Source organism: Phascolarctos cinereus, unplaced genomic scaffold (genome assembly GCF_003287225.1).
Source record: "Phascolarctos cinereus isolate Bilbo 61053 unplaced genomic scaffold, phaCin_HiC Scaffold_726;HRSCAF=1367, whole genome shotgun sequence".
Taxonomy (NCBI): Eukaryota; Metazoa; Chordata; class Mammalia; order Diprotodontia; family Phascolarctidae; genus Phascolarctos; species Phascolarctos cinereus.
In genome coordinates, this window is record NW_027556098.1 from 46,297,735 (window position 1) to 46,318,023 (window position 20,289).

At 37.3% G+C, this 20,289-nt stretch overlaps 1 protein-coding gene and 1 pseudogene across 2 annotated transcripts in view; one reads left to right on the forward strand and one right to left on the reverse strand.

The window, feature by feature from the left end:
- The window catches only part of APP (amyloid beta precursor protein), a 171,291-nt gene that overhangs the window by 22,244 nt on the left and 128,758 nt on the right, over window positions 1-20,289 (reverse strand). For both annotated transcript variants that reach the window (XM_020995844.2, XM_020995845.2), the window contains 4 exons: window positions 20,036-20,194; window positions 12,755-12,883; window positions 11,730-11,829; window positions 5,716-5,937 (listed from right to left, as the gene is read on the reverse strand). In XM_020995844.2, coding sequence (XP_020851503.1) covers window positions 5,716-5,937; window positions 11,730-11,829; window positions 12,755-12,883; window positions 20,036-20,194 — 610 coding nt within the window. The remainder of the gene's footprint in view (window positions 1-5,715; window positions 5,938-11,729; window positions 11,830-12,754; window positions 12,884-20,035; window positions 20,195-20,289) is intronic.
- Window positions 13,985-15,203, forward strand: LOC110214820 (serine/threonine-protein phosphatase alpha-2 isoform-like; annotated as a pseudogene).

Consider the following 20,289-nt stretch of genomic DNA (forward strand, 5'->3'; position numbering starts at 1 on the left):
TATTGTATTATCTGAATACTTATGTCTAGTTAAGTGGACTCCTTGGTATTGGATGGTATTTTCTTAATTCTGTACTAACTTTGAATGCAATTTCTATCCCCCTCCAACCTGTTTGGTTTTGTTGGTGTGGTGGGCTGATCCTTATTCTGGCCAGTCCTCTGGCAGTTTAGGACCAATAGTGGAATGAAATGGGACATTTATAGTTCATGTAACAGCTAACATAAAGGTTTATTTGGCTGTAGCATAGAAAGGATAACTCAACAAGGCTAGAGCATTCAGTGTGCTGATATACAGAGGTCCCCCTATTCTCCATCTGTTCAGCAAGGCAGAGTGTGGAAACTCATACTGCCTTGGGATATCCACAAAATCTGAAGGTCCCTGACTCTATGTAAACCCATAAGGAACAGGAAGCCAGGTCTCTGTGGACCGAGGTCATCAGGAAACAGCAACAATCACTACTCAGAGCTTTAGCCATACTCTCCCCCCTTAGCCCTCTCATCTCCCTCCCAAAAAAGTCTTGGGAACATCTTCCTTGGCTTTTAGAAATAGAACTAGCTTAACCTACATGCTGGGGTGGGGTGAGGAAGAAGACAGGAAGGTGGAGAAATCCCAGCCTATCCCATCTCACTTCTTGGTGTCAAGGTCTTAAGAGTTGTTCTAGGGGACTTTCTACCATTCAAATTATTTTAGGTCCATTGCTGGACAGCTCTAACCTTGGGGATGGGAAAAATTTGGCACTAGCAATGTTCTAGGAAAAAAAGAGAAAACTTTTTAAAGATTGTTCAGTTGTTTTTCAGTCATATCCCAGTCATGTCCTTCGTGACCCCATTCAGGGTTTTCTTGGCAAAGAAACTGGACTGGTTTTGCCATTTCCTTCTCCAGCTCATTTTACAGAGGAGGAAACCAAGGCAAACAGGTTTAAGTAACTTCCCAGGGCCATACCGCTAGCAAATGTCTGAGGCCAAATCTGAACTCAAGAGGATGAGTCTTCCTGACTCCACACCCAGCACTCTATCCACTGCACAACCTAGCTGCTAGCAAAACAAAACAAAAGAAAAAACCCACAATTTTAATGGTCCCTGAAAAATGACTAAATTTAGAAGAAGATGAAGACTAGAAATTTTAGGTTTTGCTCCCTCACTTCAGAAAGACAGCATCCCAGATTTCAATAATCAGGTCTATGTAGTGGTTGATTCCAAATGTTTATAGTTCACAGCTGAACTCCTGACCTAAGGCAGTGTCAATGATCAGGAGAAGCAAAAGAAACAGAGGTGTAGCACTTTCAGCACTGTCATGATTCTTCATCACTGGTCAGGGTTATCTGCAGGAAGGTAGTTAAGACTTTTTTTAATACACATTAAGTTTTCTTGCATAAGGCAGTGATGATGAGTAAAAGCAGCATAGAGATGCAGAATGGATAATGACAACTCCATCACAGTCACTAATTTTTTTTTAACCCACAATTAGGCTAGTTTATAATAAAGTGGCTAAAAGGTCATTACCCTTTTGCCTAAAGGCTGTCCCAAGGCCAATGCTGATTCCAAGACTACTCCCTCAGTATTCACCAGCCCAGTCCTGACAGCCCCACCAGGTAAAGATTACCAAATTTCTGCCCCTTCAAATGCCTCTGCCACCTTCTTTCACAGGGATTGGATAATGACTCTTCTTCATCTTTATCCAGGAACTTAAAATTATTACCAACACGTGTAGGATATTTCTTTTTTTTCTAGGGTATCTTCAGTCTTATTTAGTGAAAATTTCAACTCCCTTATGCAATCAGAAAGCAAAGTACCTTCTAACAATACCATCCCTTGGTCTCCTAAACCTGTTCTGGGAAGGAACTGTCCAAATCAATGTGAAGAAAAAGAGGCCTGTCAATTAAGGGGGCCTCAAGCTGTTTCCCCATGACGTACAGAGGGAGCAAAGATTTGAAGGCCTTAGTAACTCTTGCTCTTAGCAACAGGGAAATAATAAGGAAGTGCTGAAAGGGGACAGTGGAATTATGTAAAAAAAAAAAGTCCATACTTATTGGATCCAAGAAGCCACTAGACAAGAGAGTCCTCTCCCTTCCTAGAGTGGCACAGTTTTGATCAAAGACAGTTTCTAAAAAATTGGAACCTGACATTTACAGTAAGGAGCACTCTCCCCTAGACCTGTTCTCTCCTCCTGTTTTCCTGTTGAATGTAATTAACCTGTACACCAAACTCTGGCAGTTTGTGTTCAATTCTCCCTTCCCCAGTCCAAGTAAGAGTAAAGTTTCTGAAATGTCTATTCCCCCAACCCTTCCTCCCCGATTGTATGCTCTTCCAGCACATCCCAATTATAAGAAACAGTTAAGCTCCTCCCATTTTTTCCTTTTTCCCTATTATATTTCTGTAAGTATGCATCAACATTTAATCCCTTCTAATTGCTCTAATATAGTAGCCCTCCTAGGTTTCTTTCTTGATGCCAGAGTTTGTATTTCAAAGTTTCTGTCCAGTCTTGGTTCTGACATTAGGAATGCTTGGAAGTTCTCTGATTAGGGGGATCGTTCTCTTTATTGTACAATTATATTCAGTCTAGCAGAGTAAGTTATTCTTGCTTTCATCTTTTGGGATACTGTATTCTAAGAGTTTAGCTTCTTAAAAGTGGTAACAAATTACTCTTGTGTAATCCTGACTGAGGTTCCTTGGTACTTTGACTCATTCTTTCTGGCTACTTTAAGTATTTTTTTTCCCCTCTGAATTGGAAGCTCTAGATTTTGGTTATGTTATTACTGGGTGTTTTCAAGTTGGAATTTCATTCAGGAATGACCAATGGATTCTTTCTATTTTCACTTTGCCCTCTGGTTATAGATTTGGGTGGGTTTTTTTTTATGATTTTTTGAAATAGAGTATCCAGGTTTTTTTGTTTGGGCAGGATTATTAGAAGACCAGATGATTCTTAAATAATCTCTCCTTGCTTTTCAGGTCATTTATCTTACCTTTTCTTTCAATTTTTCAGTCTTTTGACTTTGTTCTAATATTGCTTATTGTCTTACGATATTATTGAGTTCCATTTGCTCTATTCTATTTTTCAGGGGGTCTACCACTTGGGTAAATTTTCTGCCTTCTTTTCTATGCTATGTATTTTCTTTCCAATGATTTCTTCAACAGCTCTAATTTCATTTTTTATTTCTTTCTTCATTTCTTTTAGTTCTTGTGATCAAGTCATTAGTTTCTCTGAGGTCCTACTTGTACTTTTAGTGTATTCTGTTTTTCTGAGCTTACCTCTTGGGCTTATAACTCAATAGTATTTTTTCACTGCATTTAGAACTTTCTACTATTTACTCCTGTCTGCAGAACTGTTCCTGTTTCTCTATGAAGTGTCCTATAGAGGATTGGCTCTGTTTCTTGCTATTGCTGCTCTTACGGGTCAAGGTCAAAATCTTATGGGCATATTTGCAGAGGTCACGCTGGTCTTGTGTTCCCTTAGAGGGGTCCTGCTCAGAGCAACTGTAAGTTTCTGGCCCTATCTACTTGAAGCTGGGATAGCTTCCAACCCCTACCTCCCTTGCCTTTGTGTGGCCTCAATGAGTAAGCCCAAAGATTTTAGGACTTCTTTATTGGAGACTGGGTTGCTTCAGACCTCTTCATGACATCTTTACTCAAAGCTCCTACAAGCTTCAAGCCATTTGCTTGTACAGGTCTATACTGGATTCAGGAACTTAATGGTGTAAGTTTGTGCTTTCCTGGAATGCATAAAGGAGCTTACTAGAGCTTCGTGAGAGAGCTTGGCTCCTCTACAACCTTTCATGTCACCATCTAAGCAAGAGTCCCTGTATACCCTTTTAATTTACTTATCTCTGTACATGTTGTAGCTTCCTAGAATAACTTCTTGAGGGCATAAATGTTTTGTTTTTATATCTGTTTCCTTAGTACCTAATGAAATAATTTGCAGTGGGCATAGATGTATTAATGCAACAACTACATATTTTTTTCATTTTTATAGTTTGTAGTACTGTTACGGGATTAAAAAAAAGTTGGGAACCGTTTCAAAATATTTGTCCATTACTCAAATTCCAAATGTTAAATTTTGTAGTACAACGTTGAGAGATACTACGAAGTAGAGAGGGGGCAGCGAGGTGGCACTGTGGACAGAAGGCCAGCCCTGAGGTCAAATCTGGCCTCAGAACTTACCAGCTATGTGACTCTGCATAAGTTACTTAACCCTGTTCATCTCAGTTTCTTACCTGTAAAGGAACTGGAGAAGGAAATGGCAAACCACTCTAGTATCATTATCAAAAACACCCCAAATGGGGTCACAAAAAGTCAGACACGATTGAAACGACTCAACAACAACAACAACAACGTGAAATAAAGAACTGGCCTCAAAGTCAGAAAGACCTGGTTTCAAATCTTACCCTGAAATAGGCTGTGTGACCCTTGGCAAGTCATTTCACTTTCCAGGGCCCCAGCCAACTCCCCAAGTCTATAGGCAGATAAATATAATCCACACTGGTAGAGGAAGTTTCCTTATGAATCATGGGTCCAGTTTAATAAAAAAAAGTACAGCCTTACTTTTTCTACATTAAATTACTTTTGTTTCCTTGACCTCTTCTTATTTTTAATATATAAAATAACAATTTATGTCTTTTGCATTATAAGACTAGAAGATGATTGTAAAAATATGGAGCCTGTCTCACTTACTAAAATCATCAAATGAAAGCTAGTTTAAAATAGAATCATTTCACCTTTATATTTCTTTATATGTATTATCTTAATATTTATTTACACACGTATTTGAGTTCCCTATTAAGAGTGATATTTCTGTCTCCAGAACCGAGCACATGCTTGGCAAGTAATAAGCTCCTAATACATACTTGCTGAATGACTGAATAGAAACCAAATGGACATTTGTTTATATGGCAGGAGATATACTTTGTAATCTTATAACAGCTAGATAATTACGCTATAGACATGTGCTCTTAAAAGCAGAGGAAATGTTTTGCCAGGAAAGAGTAAGATCTAGATATATTTAATGTGAATATCTATAAATGGAAAGGTCTACATGTGAAAATTTAAAATTAATCAAATTCTAAGCTTCATGAAGCTTTAGAGAAGCTAAAATTCTAAAAAAAAAAAGCCCCCAAATTTGGACATATTGATAAGTAAGTGAATTTAGGAAATGGAACATTTTAATTTGGACTAAAATAACATGAAAGAAATACTCTAATATTCCTCCCAATCCTAGTAATTTAATGGCAAGGTTCATTAAGTAGCCAACATCTTGAATCACAAAGCAGATAGATAAGTGCTACATAATAAACACAATGACGTGTTGCTTTTCTGTAGACTGAAGGAACGCAGCACAGAAGGCAGTGTGGATTAGGGAGGCACTCCTACAGTGCCCCAGGAGTTCCACGTACGTGGATCTCACAGCATGCTACCTAAAAGTTTATTTGCTTGCTTGTTTGAACTTCCATTTCCATGACTGCACATTACCACTCTCACTGATTTCTTAGGCTCTTTCCCAACACTTTTGTTTGAATGGTACATTAGATCAACAAAACATTCCCTACGTCAACATTTTAGTACTGCTGCTTTAATTTTAGAAGACATAAAAACATACCTCCTGATCAAAAGCTAATTTTTTTTCTAACAATATGAAAAATTAAAGAACATAAAGAAGCATAAATGTACTCTCTGTATATATTTTGCACATTTGAATACAGCTCTTTGCTGCTGGAGATCTTACCTTCATTTTCTGTATTAGCTGGAACAGAATCAACAGCAAAAGGATGCCATGGCTGCAGATCATCTAGGCTGAATTCTCCATCAACTGGAAGAAGCTCCACTGTGGTTTTGGTTTCAGTCAGTGACGGCATGAGGGCATCATTTCCATAACTGATCCTGGGTTCACTGATCATGTTGGCCAAGACATCATCGGAGTAGTTTTGCTCTTTCTGAAGCAGCTCATCTGTACAATTAGAACAATGTCTAATGATTAGTAATTAGTAATGTTAGGCCATTTCCTAATTTGGCATACAATCTGCCTGATCCTCTCAATAAACATATTTTCTAGAAGAATACGTTGGAGACTGTGGGTGGATATTTATTGGTAATGGCAGGAGTGGGTACATGGAGAAAAGAAATATGCACTAATTCTTTCAAGGAACTAGAACAAGTATTTACCAAGTTCCCAGTGCCAGGTACCATGTGCTAAGTGCTTTACAAATATTATTTCCTTTGTTCCTTGAAATAACCCTGTGAGGTAGGTACTATTATTATACTCTTTTTTTTTTTTTACAGTTGAGGAAACCAAGGCAGAGGTTAAGTGACTTGCCCAGGGTCTCAGAGCTGGTATTTGAATTCAGGTCTTCCTGGATTTAGGCCCAGAATTCTTACCTACTGTGCCACCTTGCTGCCAAGCAATAATTTACAAGACAATACTTCCCAAAGCATGAAAGAATTGATGGCTCCTTTAAGAATGTAGAGACATTATTAAATGAACATTAGATACCTGCTATCTGGACACTTAGAACTCAGAGGCTTGACTTTAATACAGGCTCTGCTTCACGCTGAATTGGGGACTAAGTCATTTAACCTTGTCAAACCTTGATTTCTTTAACTTAAAAATGGAGATAATGCACTACCTATTTCACAAGGTTGTTATGAGGACAAAAAATAGATGCAGCTAAAAGCCTTTTATAACTGTAAAGTGTGAAATAAAACATGAACTATCATTTAACTGTGTAATTTGAGGGACTCCAACATTAGGACTGATAGATGAAAGAACTTTCTAACTATTAGTTATCCAATAATTTGTTAAAAGGAGGTTAATTGATGATATTCCTGTCCCTCACACCAGTTTCTTTTAAAAAATGTTTTATTGATTATATGGGGGTAAGTCATATATCCTTATGACTTCCCAGAGACACCTTTCCTCCTCCGCTCTCCACTCCTTTTACAGCCCTTCCCTCTAGACTGGATAACATAAGTTATCCAGTGGCTGGATAAATAAACTATTGACCCAGTCTGATAACGTGTTCCTCATTCTGCATCTGCAGTCTATCATCTCGCTCACAAAAGGGAAGCATACTAGTTTGGTCTCTTTAAAGACGAATGATAATATTTTGAAAACTTTGGGCTTTTCAATTTTCCCCTTGATCATATCCTTCTAGGTTATGAGGTGCTCTTCAGAATTCCCTGAATTAAGTTACATACAATATTCTTCCATGGTTAAACTATTTGAGGACAGTTATCACATCTGCCTATTATTTTATTCTCCTCTACAGGTCAAAGATCTTTACTGCTTCAATAATTCTCCATATGACACGGTTTCATATTCCATACACTTCTACTTACTCATCTCTGAATCAACATAATTTCACAGAATCACAGAACTTTGACACTGGAAGAGACCTATCAATATTGTTTATTCTGTCACTGGTCACATGCCATGCCTGTAATACATTCCTTTATTACTTCTGGTCATAGAATCTCTCACTTCATTCAAGATATAGCTCATGTACTACTTTCTACATGAAGTTTTCCCAATTCTCCTCAATTGCTAATGCCCACCTCCATCTCTAAATGCCTTGTAATTATTAATACATAGCATCCCTTTGCACACCGTGCCCCACACTTAAAAGGATGCTCAGCCAGTATATCAGTCAGGTACAGGTAAGACTGTGGTGGACCTGATTCCAGTCATGCATGATACAGAGTCTCTCTCTCTCTCTCTGCAGCAACCCTAACCCCCCCACTTTGGAGCAGGTGCAGATATCTTCTGACAGCTTCCTGCTGGCCATGACGACTTAGGGGTTTGTACTGTATGGCAATAAAAACTCTTAATTGGCTGTGGAGCTTGAACTCTGTGAATATACTGTAGGTAAACTCTGTTCCTCAATCCTCTATGGGCCTTGCTTTCAATCTTGATGTTATCTGTGACTCTTCTGGCATTTTCTCTGCATATCTAATTTGTTTCTAGCTCTTGTTTTCACCTTCACATCTGTCATACACATTCCTTTCTCTTCTTTGTTGCCAAGTCTTGTCATTTTGTCCTTCACAACATTTCTCACATATGTCCCCTTCTCTCCATTCTCACTGTCACCACCCTAGCACAAACCCTCATCACCTCACACCTAGACTATTAAAACAGACTTACATTTGGTCTCCCTATCTCAAGTTTGCTGCCAAAGTGATCTTTCTAAAGTACAAGTGTGACCATATCAGAATCTCTTTCTTGATAAATCTGATTGGTTCCCTACTGGGTCCCTCACCAAGATTAAATAAATAATCTTCTGACATTTAAGGACCTCATAATTTGGCCTCCTCCTACCTTCTTATATATTTTACTCCTTTCCTCACTTTACATGAGCCCTACACCAGCCCCTTCCCATTCTTCACATACCACATTCCATCTCCCAACTCAGTTAACTGAGACTGGCTATCTCCTATACCTGGAATGCTCTTCTTCCTCAGCTCTAACTTCTAGCTTCCTTATCTTCCTTCAAGATTCCATTTAAATCACATTTTCTATAGGAAGCTCTTACTGGTCTCTCCTTTTCTTCTAAGAGAAGGGTTCTTTACACGAAATCCATTAATTCCAGTGCTGAGCACAATGCCTGGCACCTTGTGTTGCTCGGTTGTTTTTCAGTTGTGCCTGACTCTTTGTGACCCTGTTTGGGGTTTTCTTGGCAGAGATACTGGAGTCCTTTGCCATTTCCTTCTTTAGCTCATTTTACAGAGGAGAAATCGAGGCAAATTGGGTTAAGTGGCTTGCTCAGAGTCACATAGCTAGTAAATGTATGAAGCCAGATTTGAACTCATGAAGATGAGTCCAGCACTTTATCTACTATGTCAGACAGATGAACTTAAAAAAAAATTCTGACAGTTGTATTTCAATGTAATTGATTTATCTGTGATTCTATTTTAACATATTCCTTTAAAACATTATTCTGAGGCGGAGTTAATAGGTTTAATCAGACAACCAAAGAGATCCCAAAATGGTTATCTTAATTGTGTATAATTGTTGTCTCCCTCATTTGAGTGTGAGCTCCTTGACAGCAGGGACCATGTTCATGTCTTTCTTTATAACCTCAGCACTTAGCACAGTTTTGAGTCAGTTAATATGTATATTAAGCACCTACCACTTGTTAGCCACTCTCTTAAACTCTGGGGATACAATGAAAGGCAAAAGACAGTCCCAGCTCTAAAGGTGCTCACAATGTAACGGGGAAGATAACATTGTCCATCCCCTACCCCCACCTTCTATCGAGAAAGCAAGAGGAAGAAAAACTATTACAGACATAGGCAAAAAAAATTCCACATTGTTCATGTTTATTTATATGTGTCTATATGTATACGCATTACGCACACACGGATAGACATATGCCAATCTATCTTTCCCTCTATCTGTATGTATGTAAATATGTGTAAATGCATTATTGCTACATGTAGTAGCTAGGTTCTATAAAGTCACTACAAACAATGAAATAGCAAATACTGCACAGAGGTCAAGAAGGATGAAGATTAAGAAAAGGTCATTAGATATGGCAATTAGGAGATCCTTAGTAATTTTGGAGGACGGTGTTAGCTGAATGATGAAGTTAGAAGCCAGATTGTAGAGGGTTAAAAAGAAAGTGAGAGGAGATGAGAAGAAGCAGAAGCACCTATTGTAGACAGCTCTCTCAAGGAGTCTAGCCATAAGGGAAAGAGAGATACAGGAAAACAGCCATTAGGGATGGATGGAATAAGTGAGGGTTTTTTGAGGAAGAGTGAGACATTAGTGTTTTTGCAGGCAATAGGGAAGCAGTTTAGGCATAGAGAGAGAATGCAGATAAATGAAAGAGTAGTGATGACTGAGGAGGTAATCTGCTGGAAAAGATGGGATGGAATGGGATCGCTTGTGCAGGTACAGGGATTTGTGCTGAGCTCTTTTTGTGATGGTAAAGAAGTGGAAACTGAGTGGGTACTCACCAGTTAGAGGATACATGAACAAATTAAAGAATATGAATATGACAGAGTATTATTGCGCTGTAAGAAATTATGAAGTGGGTGATTTCAGAGAAAGCTAGAAACATTTATATGATCTGACACAAAGTGAAGTGAGCAGAACCAGAAGAACAATTCACACAATGACTACAATACTGTAAAGACAAACAACTCTGAAAGACTTAGGAACTATGATCAACCCAATGACTAGCCGCAATTCGAGAGGACTAGGGATGAAATATGCCATCACCTCTAGAGAGAAAGGAGTGTTGGACTCAGAGGGGTGGACTGAGGGATGTATACATTATATATACACATATCATCTCTCTCTCTCTCTCTCTCTCTCCCTCTCCACACATTCTTTCCCTCTTACCACCATTCTCCCTCCCCCCCATCGAAAAAACAAGAAAAAGAAAACCCATGACAGACATGTATAGTCAGGCAAAAAATTTTTCACATTAGCCGTGTGTGTGTGTGTGTGTGTGTGTGTGTGTGTGTGTGTATACATACACACATACATACATGCCTTTCTGTAGTCTATTTAGAGTGACATTTTTCACTTTTTTGGGGTGATTTTGCTGTTGAAAATGCCTCCTAGGTATAGTGCTGAAGTGCTATCTTAGATGTTCTCAAATGAAAGACGGCTCTGATGTGCCTTATGGATAAGGCTTCCTCCAAACATGAATTAGTGTGCTGTTGGCCTTGAGTTCAATGTTAATCAAACAATATGGTACATCCAGAAAAAGGAAGAGGAAAATCACCCACTTGCTCCAGAAAGTGCTAAAGTAAATGTTGTGACCAGAAGAAGCTCATAGGAACCTAACCTTGTATTTCCATTAGACGCAGAGGCAATTACAAAAAAACAAACATTAGATAACTGATTACATGAAACTTAAAAGCTTTTACACAGAACCTAACCTTGTATTTCCATTAGACGCAGAGGCAATTACAAAAAAACAAACATTAGATAACTGATTACATGAAACTTAAAAGCTTTTACACAGATACATTTAAGAAAGTAGAATAAGAGGGGAAGTACCTGAATGGGAAAAAAAATCTTTGTATCAAATTTCTCTCACAAGCATTTGGCATCCAAGTTATATAAACTATATATATACCTAAGACTAAAAGCTATTCTCTAATAGCTAAGTGGTCAAATGATATGAACAAGCAGTTCCTCAAAGAAAAACCGCAAATTACTCACAACCACATGAAAGGATGCTTTCAATCACTAAGTAATAAAAGAAATGCAGATCAAAACAACCTTGAGGTTTCATCTCACAGCTTGCAAACTGGCAAAGATAACAGAAAATGGCAACAGTCAGTGTTGGAGGAGTTGTAGGAGGTTGTATTAATGCATTGTTGGTGGAGCTCTGAAATAGTATAAGCAATTTTGGTAAACAATCTGGAATTATGCAAATAATCTAAAAAAAATTTGTAACTATACAAATAAAGGGACAAAAATGCTCCTACTCTGAACCACTTGTGACTCCATTACTAGTACACCAAAATATAGATAGAAAACAGAAGACATTAATAAAAACTTATTAAAATAAAATTAAAAATCAATAGGAGAATTGTATTATAATTAATGATTACAGATTTGTATTTGCCACCGGTGCACCATATCCTTTCCTACTAGAATCGTAAATAGATAATGCCATATTTCCCTCCAGAAATTTATTCACTGCTCTTTTAAAATTCTAGGCACAGATATAAGAGAAAGAGGGGAGTGTTTATAAAGCAAAAGCTTCAATGCAACAGTTAGCTTACCAACTTCATCCTGAATCTCCTCGGCTACTGCTGGCACATTGTAAAGCAGAGAGAGAGACTGGTTCATCCGCTCATAAATCACACGCAAGTGTGTCATGACCTATACCAAAGATGGAAGCTCAAGATAAACCAAAAGTAGTTTTTTTCTCTTATTAGTCATTACAAATAAAAATGATTTTAAAAATATTACCTTTGGGACTTTTTCTTTGAAAGGCTATTTTTCTTTTTCATCTTACTTTTCTTTTTTTGTTCCTATTGCTTTGCTTTAGGACATTGTATTTCCTAGCCTACCACAAACTTGTTAAAACAGTCAGAAAGAACCTTTCTCTATAACTATTCTACAATTTTGGGACTAGAAAAATAGTGAAATCAAAAACCTCTTTTTCATATTTTAAAATAGAGAGGACCAAATTGTGGTTTTATAAGTTGCCTGAAGCCAGATATTTAAAGATTCTGTCATTCTAGAAAAGGTAAAATTTAAAAGCTAGAATACATTTTAAATCTCAAAAAATCTGGTATGCTTAAAAATATACATTTAGGACTTAGTTTTGAAAATAGGAATAAAAAAACAGAAATGAGAATTAATAAAGTATCACATATGAAAGATAATCTATGATTACATGAAACTATTTGATTTGTACAATTTTGGAGGCTGTAGTAAATTAGCAATAGTTTTTGTTTATTTTTTCTAATCTTACAAAAGGTGACAAGAATAAGTAATGGTAAGTTTATGATGATTCTTCATTGCTTCTTCAAGTGAGAATATGTAAAAAATCCTACAAAGTGGGATTTCAGGAACTAATATGAATAATAAAACTCTTGGCCAAATTATTCAAGAGAACAATGCCAAAGGAAATTTCTCAAGTTCTAAAACTTGTTATGCCATTAACTTTATGGAAACAACTCTTTTGCTGCTATATATTTAAAGGTAATATTTTCTCAACATATACAAATCAGTAAGACAAATACTCTAAAATTTTAAATATTTGCTATATATTTAAAAGATTACCACCTTTATAATTTACCTGAGATCTGATTTGGGCAGCTTTCTTTGGATCCACCATACGAACATGTTCAAAATGCTTTAAGGTATGTTGCCTGTCTTTCTGTTCAGCACGTACATATTTTTTCAGCATGTTGAATACATGACGTGGCTACAGAATGAGAATAGAAAATATTTTTTTTCAATGTACAAGAGTAAATTTCCCCCTCCAAATCAGTGTTTCTATTGCTAGAAGAACACATAAATCTTTTTCAATAGTGGGCCATATAATCAGAATTCCTTATGTATGCAGGCTGTGTGAACTTTTAAATAATTGTTTATTGACTTAAATTTGCAATGATATGATACATAACAGTGGTGACAGACAATTAACAACCCTATTAGCTGATTTAGTTCAAGACCTATTAGGTCTATTAGTTCATGTGTCACTGTTTAATTAATTAGTTTTCCTATAAATTACGATTACATTGTCTGAGTAATCATGTAGGCCTTGTCAGATGTCTAGCCAACAGCATGTCCTATGAAATCTAAGACCTTTGTTTAGAACCATCTGTTATCAAAACATTATGATAGATGAATTTTCCTCCTGCTTATTCTAAAAATCCTTTCTTCTCCATTGTATTTCCATTAGATGCAGAGGCAATTACAAAAAAAAAACATTAGATAACCGATTACATGAAACTTAAAAGCTTTTACACAGATACATTTAAGGAAGTAGAATAAGAGGGGAAGTACCTGAATGTGAAAAAAAATCTTCTACTTCTCCTATTTTCTAGTACCAATACTCTACTGAAACTATTCTCTCAAAGGTTACCAGTATAAGTGTGGGATTAAAACTACCCTATTTGACTGGGTGAAAACACTTTTTGTTTGAATTGAATAACTGGAAGTGAGTGTGAATATATTACAATCCTTGTGCAAAATGCTCTTACTCCAAAGAAATTTGTATAAAAAGGAGGCAGGTCTTAGAATCTGGAAAGAAGAGATTCCGAGCATCTGCATTTAAGGAGTTGAAGGAAACACGGAACAAAGGGAACTAAACCGTAGCAAAGATAGGAGACACTGAGTAGAGTCCTTTGCTCTACTGGCATCTCAGAGAAGGGGACTGCGACCAAAGAAAGTCCAAAGAAAAGATGCGACTGTAATAAGGAAGGAAAATGACAGTTGTGTGAAGAAAAATCACAAACCAATGTAGATTTTAAAAAAGACATGTGCGCAAGGTGGACAGGTAAGAAAGAAGGACTACAAAAGCATGGCATGCAAAACTCATCTCAAGAATGTAAAAGCTCAAAGTACGCTAAAGGCTGGTGAGGTAAGCCGACATAAAAAATAAAACTATACCAAAGGAGAGGGGGGAGAGTTAAGCAGCAAAGGAAAGGAAGGCGGTTTGGATGGGGCAGAGAGGAGAAAGGAGACAGCGGTGAAAGCCTCTGCTGCCACCTGTGCTGCTCCTCCGGGCTAAGGAGTGTGAGGGAAGGGAGGAGGGCAGGCCGAGTCCCAAGCAGTCCCCAAGGGTGGGGGCAGGGTGGTCAGTGAAGTGACAGTAGATACAGACAGGATACTGGAACTGAGAGAGTCAAAGCCAGGTAAAAATTTCTAACTACAGGGAATGAAATATGGGAGACTGCTTAAAATTTAGGGATTTTTTTTCTCAGCCTATACTTTTAAAAACTTGAAGTGCTACTTAAAATATGTGATGATATTCATGGTCTACATTATAATTTGCCTAAGCTTTTTGAATATGGCAGTTTCCTACCAGAAAGCAACGGCCTGTTTTTTGGAGACTATGCAGATGAGGGAAGCAATCTTTGGAAACTACCTGCTTCTTACTGGCCTACAAAATCCAATACACAGATTCTTTTTCTTTGTAGAAAGAACCAGGCATGCGCTAGCATCAACAGAATTTATGGGTTTTATGATGAATGTACAAAAAGATACAATATTAAACTATGAAAAATCTTTACAGATTGCTTTAATTGTAGCCATTGTGGAAGAAAAAATACTCTGTTATCTTTGTTTGTGACCAGATCTTTAATCCACAGGTCAGATTAAACGACTTATGGGGCCAACTGATTTACCAGATCAAAATCTTTTTTGTGATATAGTGTGGTCCTGACCCTGACAAAGCTGTCCTAGGCTGATGTGAAAATGACAGATGCATGTCCTTTGCATTTGGTGCCAAAGTATTTTGCAAAATTTCTCCATGAGCATTACTTGGATCTAAATGTACAGGTGGTTGAAAATGGATGTGAATTTTTTTTTTTTGTGAAGAGGTAATTGGGAACATTCTTTTCTGCCCCAAATAATGTTGTGAGTTTGATAATGCAGGTGCCATGACAACCGTGGATAGAACTCTAATATGTTCTTTTTAGATTTTAAAACTTGCAGAGAAGAAAGAAGCTGAACGACAGCAGGCTTGCAATTTGACACTGCGTACTGGCCTTGCTTTATGGTATATAACCTTTACTTAAAAAACTGTAACATGTACTGGTTACTTTGCTCAAAATAGGTATATGGTTTATTTTTCCTCCCATTTTAACTTAATAAATGGTACTTATGGCTATAATAGCAAATGAAAGACCTTTTCTATTCCTAAAAAAGATTTTTTTATTTTTTTAAAAAAAGGTCTATATTCAAAAACTTCTGTCAGTGAAACAGCTGCACATTCCATAGCAGTTAATTTTGTTATTTGGAGTAAATATACAACTGACTTTTTAAAAATTCAGTGCAATACACGTGTAGTATAAATGCTTATTTTTCTTTAAGACCTAAGGAAGGTACTAGAGTTCTTTGAGACTAGACATTACTATCATAAAGAAGCATACCAGTATGTATGTATGTGTGCATATACACACACACACACACACACATATACATATATATAAATACGCTTCTCTGTGTGTGTGTATAAAATAAATAAATATGTATGTATAGACAAAGTATATTAGTGTAGATGCCTCATTGTGATCCTGAGGTACTTCTGGGTTCTTAAAGGATATACCAATGGAACAGAAGCTCTGGCATTGTCTACTACATGGGAATCAGCCTTGGGAAAAGTTCATCTAATTATAGAGTACTTATACTGGCCACTTGGTGACAAATTCTGGCTATGGTAAACAATACAAAATGGGTCTCGGTCTCTTTTACTTTTATAGTGAAGGAAGCAAAAGGGTTAAAAAACAGGGAGAGAAGGGAAGGCAAGGCACAATTTCTAGACTCTCTATAAATACTGCCTTGGTTGTCAGTACCATAACCATGAGAATCTTGCCCAAAGACCGATGAATGGGCACAATACCAAAGGGAGTAACTCTTACCAATTCTGACATTTCATCAAACATGAAAGTAGAAGATAGAAGGCAGCTGGAATTACATGGAAGGATGGCTCCAAGAGGCTCTTGGAAAGGCAATTAAAGGTCATTTTATTCTAGCATCCAAAGCCAACAAAAAATATAATTTAATGGGGCATTTGGCCAACTTGCAATGCACTATTTGTGATAGTGGCATCAAGCCAATGAAAACAACACTAAGAAAATAACCATGGCTTATACATCACTATCTGCTGCAGAACACAAAGAGGTACAGGAATCCTATGGAGAACTTGGTAGTGGTCACCAAATTAAATCAAAATATACTTTGATACTCAGTGTATTCAATGCAAAAGCACCATCTTAGAAATATATCTCAGGAATAAGGTAAGGAGAGAGGCTTAAGACTTGAGGGCTAAGCAGAAGCATCATAACTATATACCATCAATTCTTTTTCAAGAAAATAATTGTAAGGCTTTGTATGTGGTCAGCTCTGAATAACATCACAAAAATGAAATTTATTATATTTTAACAAACAGGAAATGACTAATGCAGGAATCATTCTTCAGTCAGCTGAATTTGAATGTTTAGACCACCCACTTGTTGAAGTAAAAATTAACAAAAAGCTAGAAGAGTAAAAATGAAAAACAAAAAGTATTTGTGAAATTAAAACAATTCCAACCAAACAGGCCATGTCACTGACGCAAAAATGGAAAAATCATCAACACTGATTATAATTTTATACATTTTTAAACTATTATAAATCAGTTACCATAATGAAAAATAAAAATGGTGTCAGTAAACACTTGAATAACTTGCTAAGGGAAAGATATGAAAGTCAAGGTTTATATTAGTTTAGATATTTGTTTATCATACCTTTTGGAGAAGCATACATATAAGTATATATAAATACATATAAGATGTTCTTATAGAGAAAGCAGAAAAGATCCTGAACAGAAATAATGGGAAGTGGTCACATATTGGACTAGACTGAGTGTAAACAGAGGTGTACGTGTAGGAGATGATACTTATTTAAAGGTGTCAAGAGATCAGCTATCAAGTTTTCTGAAGGGAAGATGCCAAAGGCATAGAAAGAATCTTAGAACTTATTATTCCAAAAAAGGTGATCCTGAGAACATTAATAACTATCAACCCTGGTACCTACTTTCCCATATAAAAAATTTTTTTAAATGAGAGTATCTTGGCTGAGGGTATTTTAAGGTGATGTAAAGGCTTTTACAAACTGTATTCCATAGTGGACATCTTTACATCACACAACTGACTGAAAGATGATAATATGAGCTCATATTAATAGCTTTATGATTTATATAGCCCTTTTAATATTTGCAAAGTATTTATTATATTCTTTGATCAAAGACTTAAAAAACCCTGGATTTTGTAGAGCATAATATTGCCTTAAAAGGTTCTTTTCCTAAAACAAGTCTCTGATGAATATAGTAGAAATCATATAAGATTCCTTGTGTAGCTAGGTTGGGAGAGGAGGAAAGAGGAGCTGAAATTGCATTGGAACCTACCCCAAGCAGATTTGGGGATGGGCTTGTGAGACATATTCTATGGAACATGGAAAGCACTGAGTCTTCTCTCTGGCCACTTCCAGTGAGAAATGTACTTTGGCCTCTTGAGAGATGACCTGTGGAATCAGGTTTCTGGTTGGTCCCCATACATCCCCCCTCCATTCTATGATAGAGAGCTATGTAAAAGATGATTGGCACAGACACATGCACCTACAATGAAGTTTAAAAGGAAAGCCAATGTTCTCTCTTCTCTTATGAAAATATAGCCTTGGACTTCCTGTGAAGGAGCGGTGGAGAGCACACCCTCCAGATAAGGTGACTGAAGACAGTAAGAATGTGTGCTAGCCTAAGTGAGACTGAAGCTGGATCTCAAAGGCAGATGCCTCTTCTGTTTTGTGTTTATTTCCCTGAGGACAAGTGAATTAATAGGGATCAAGAAATACCGACTTTTTGATACATAGCCAATAACACCGGTTCCCAGGCGAAGGAATTTCACAGTGAACTAATGCTGAATTATCACAATATGTAGCTGCTTGCAAACATCAGGCTAAACCATATCTTTCGAAGGTTTATCCCAATTCTTTTTTATGATTTAGAACACAAATCATTAGATAGCCTCATTGTAGAATCAGGAAATCTTTCTATGTTAACTGCATCATAAGCTTTCTATTTCTTTTTTTTTTACCTTTCTCCAAAGATATGGCATATTGACACTGATTATGGAAATTCATGCTTTTATTTCCCAGCAGGACACCTTTAAGAATTTGTGATCAAGAGTAATGCTGGTAGACCTCTGTCTTTCCAACAAAGAGGATGAATGTTTAAATATAGGGTTTTTTGTTCTTTAAAGCTGTTATCGTACCATTTTAATTAACATCAAAGCCCATTTGATATAAATAATTAATCCTAACTGCTTTTGAGCTGTGTATTTCCTTATTTGTGAACATAGGAGCCGTAACTGAGAAGACCTTGGTCCAAGGTACAAAAAGCTCCAGGGTTGCAGTAAAAAGTTCTGAGTTCAATCACAATCACTACAAACCCAGAGTCTGAAAACATTTCTAACACCCCTAGGCAGAGGATGGGTTCCCTTTGCAACCTTACATTTTTATCAATCCCTAGTTTACTCCTACCCTCTTTGTGCTTAAGGCAAAGTTCATCTTACTGGAAACATTTCAGTAACAAAACAAGAGATTATATTGTCTATTTAGACACATAGGCACTGGGAGAGGAAGTTGGTGAAACAGTTGACCTTTTCTTGGGACTTCTCTCAGATGGCTGTAGAACCAAGGACTCTCTCCTCATTACTCCTCCCTCTTCTCTGCTACACCTCAGTTGTCTCTTTGTATCAAGTTTAGTACAACTCCTTGAATCCAGATGTTTGGAATCTCTTCTTAGTTTCTGAGATAGCCTCTTCCTTTTATGCAAAATGCTTACCCTGTAGGGTGTGACCTAGTCTCTTTGACTGATTAAAGGAGGTCTACAGGCCCTACTCACACTCATAATACCACCTGGTCAAGACATCAGAACCAAATGTTTGATGTCACTCTTACATAAGAGTAAATAGATTTATGTGGAAGGAGGTTTGGTAAATAAAAAGGCAGAAAACACTTTTCTCTGAGGCAAATATCCTGAGGAAAATTCACTATCTATTTCCTTTCTTTGAAAGCTGCTCTGGAGAAGAAAAGTCATACTCCTGGGCTTGGTTATGACAGAAGTTGGAATAGTGAGTCCCTACCAACATTCCAGCTAGGGGGCACAGTAGATAGAGTACCAAGGCTGGAATCAGGAAGACCTGAGTTCAAATCTGGCCTCAGACATTTATTAGCTGTGTGACCCTGGGCAAGTCACTTAACAGGTTTGCATCACTTTCCTCATCTATAAGATGACCTAGAGAAGGAAAACACTTCAATATCTTTGCCAAGAAAACCCCAAAAGGGGTCACAAAGAGTCAGATACAGCTAAAAACTAAACAATCACAACAACCCACATTCCAAAGGCAGAGACTACCTCTGGTGAGAAGAGCTGGTTTGCCTGTGATACTAATTACACCAATTGCTACATATAGATTAGGAAGCTGAGGCCCAGAGAGGCTAACCTGGCTTGTCCAAGGCCACAAACCTCCACAGAATCAGTCTATAAACCTGTGTCCTCCGATTCCAAATCCAAGATTCTTTCCATTATACTATAACTGCCTCTCCAGGGTGCTATTGCCAAGATTCTTTCCCTCTATAAACCCTAGTAAAATAATTTCCCTAGCTCAGGAAAGCTTCTGGGCTAGACAGTCATCTAAACCCTTTTTTTTTCCAGCCAAAGACAAGGTTTATTAGAACATCCCTCATATCTGAACATTACTGGGATCACCTGGAACAGAGATATTCAAAATATTTGTCCTTTTTCCTCTTTTTTTTTCCTTTTTGTAGCAATTTGAAATCAAAAGTAAAATGAGAAATAGCCTATCCATACCCGTGGAGGAACTGCCTGGAGGGCCGTGATGTAGTTCTCCAGGGCCATACGACGACGGTCATTAAGCATAGCTTCGACTCTGGCCATGTGTGTCTCTACCAACTGTTGCCTCTCATTTGCAGCTTCTTGTTCTAATGATTCCACTTTTTCCTGGAAATGCTTGCAGAGAGAACAACCACAGGCATATGTCAATGATAAAAGACACTAGAAGTAAGGGACCACGTGCAGCAAACCATCACTAAGAAATTAAAATT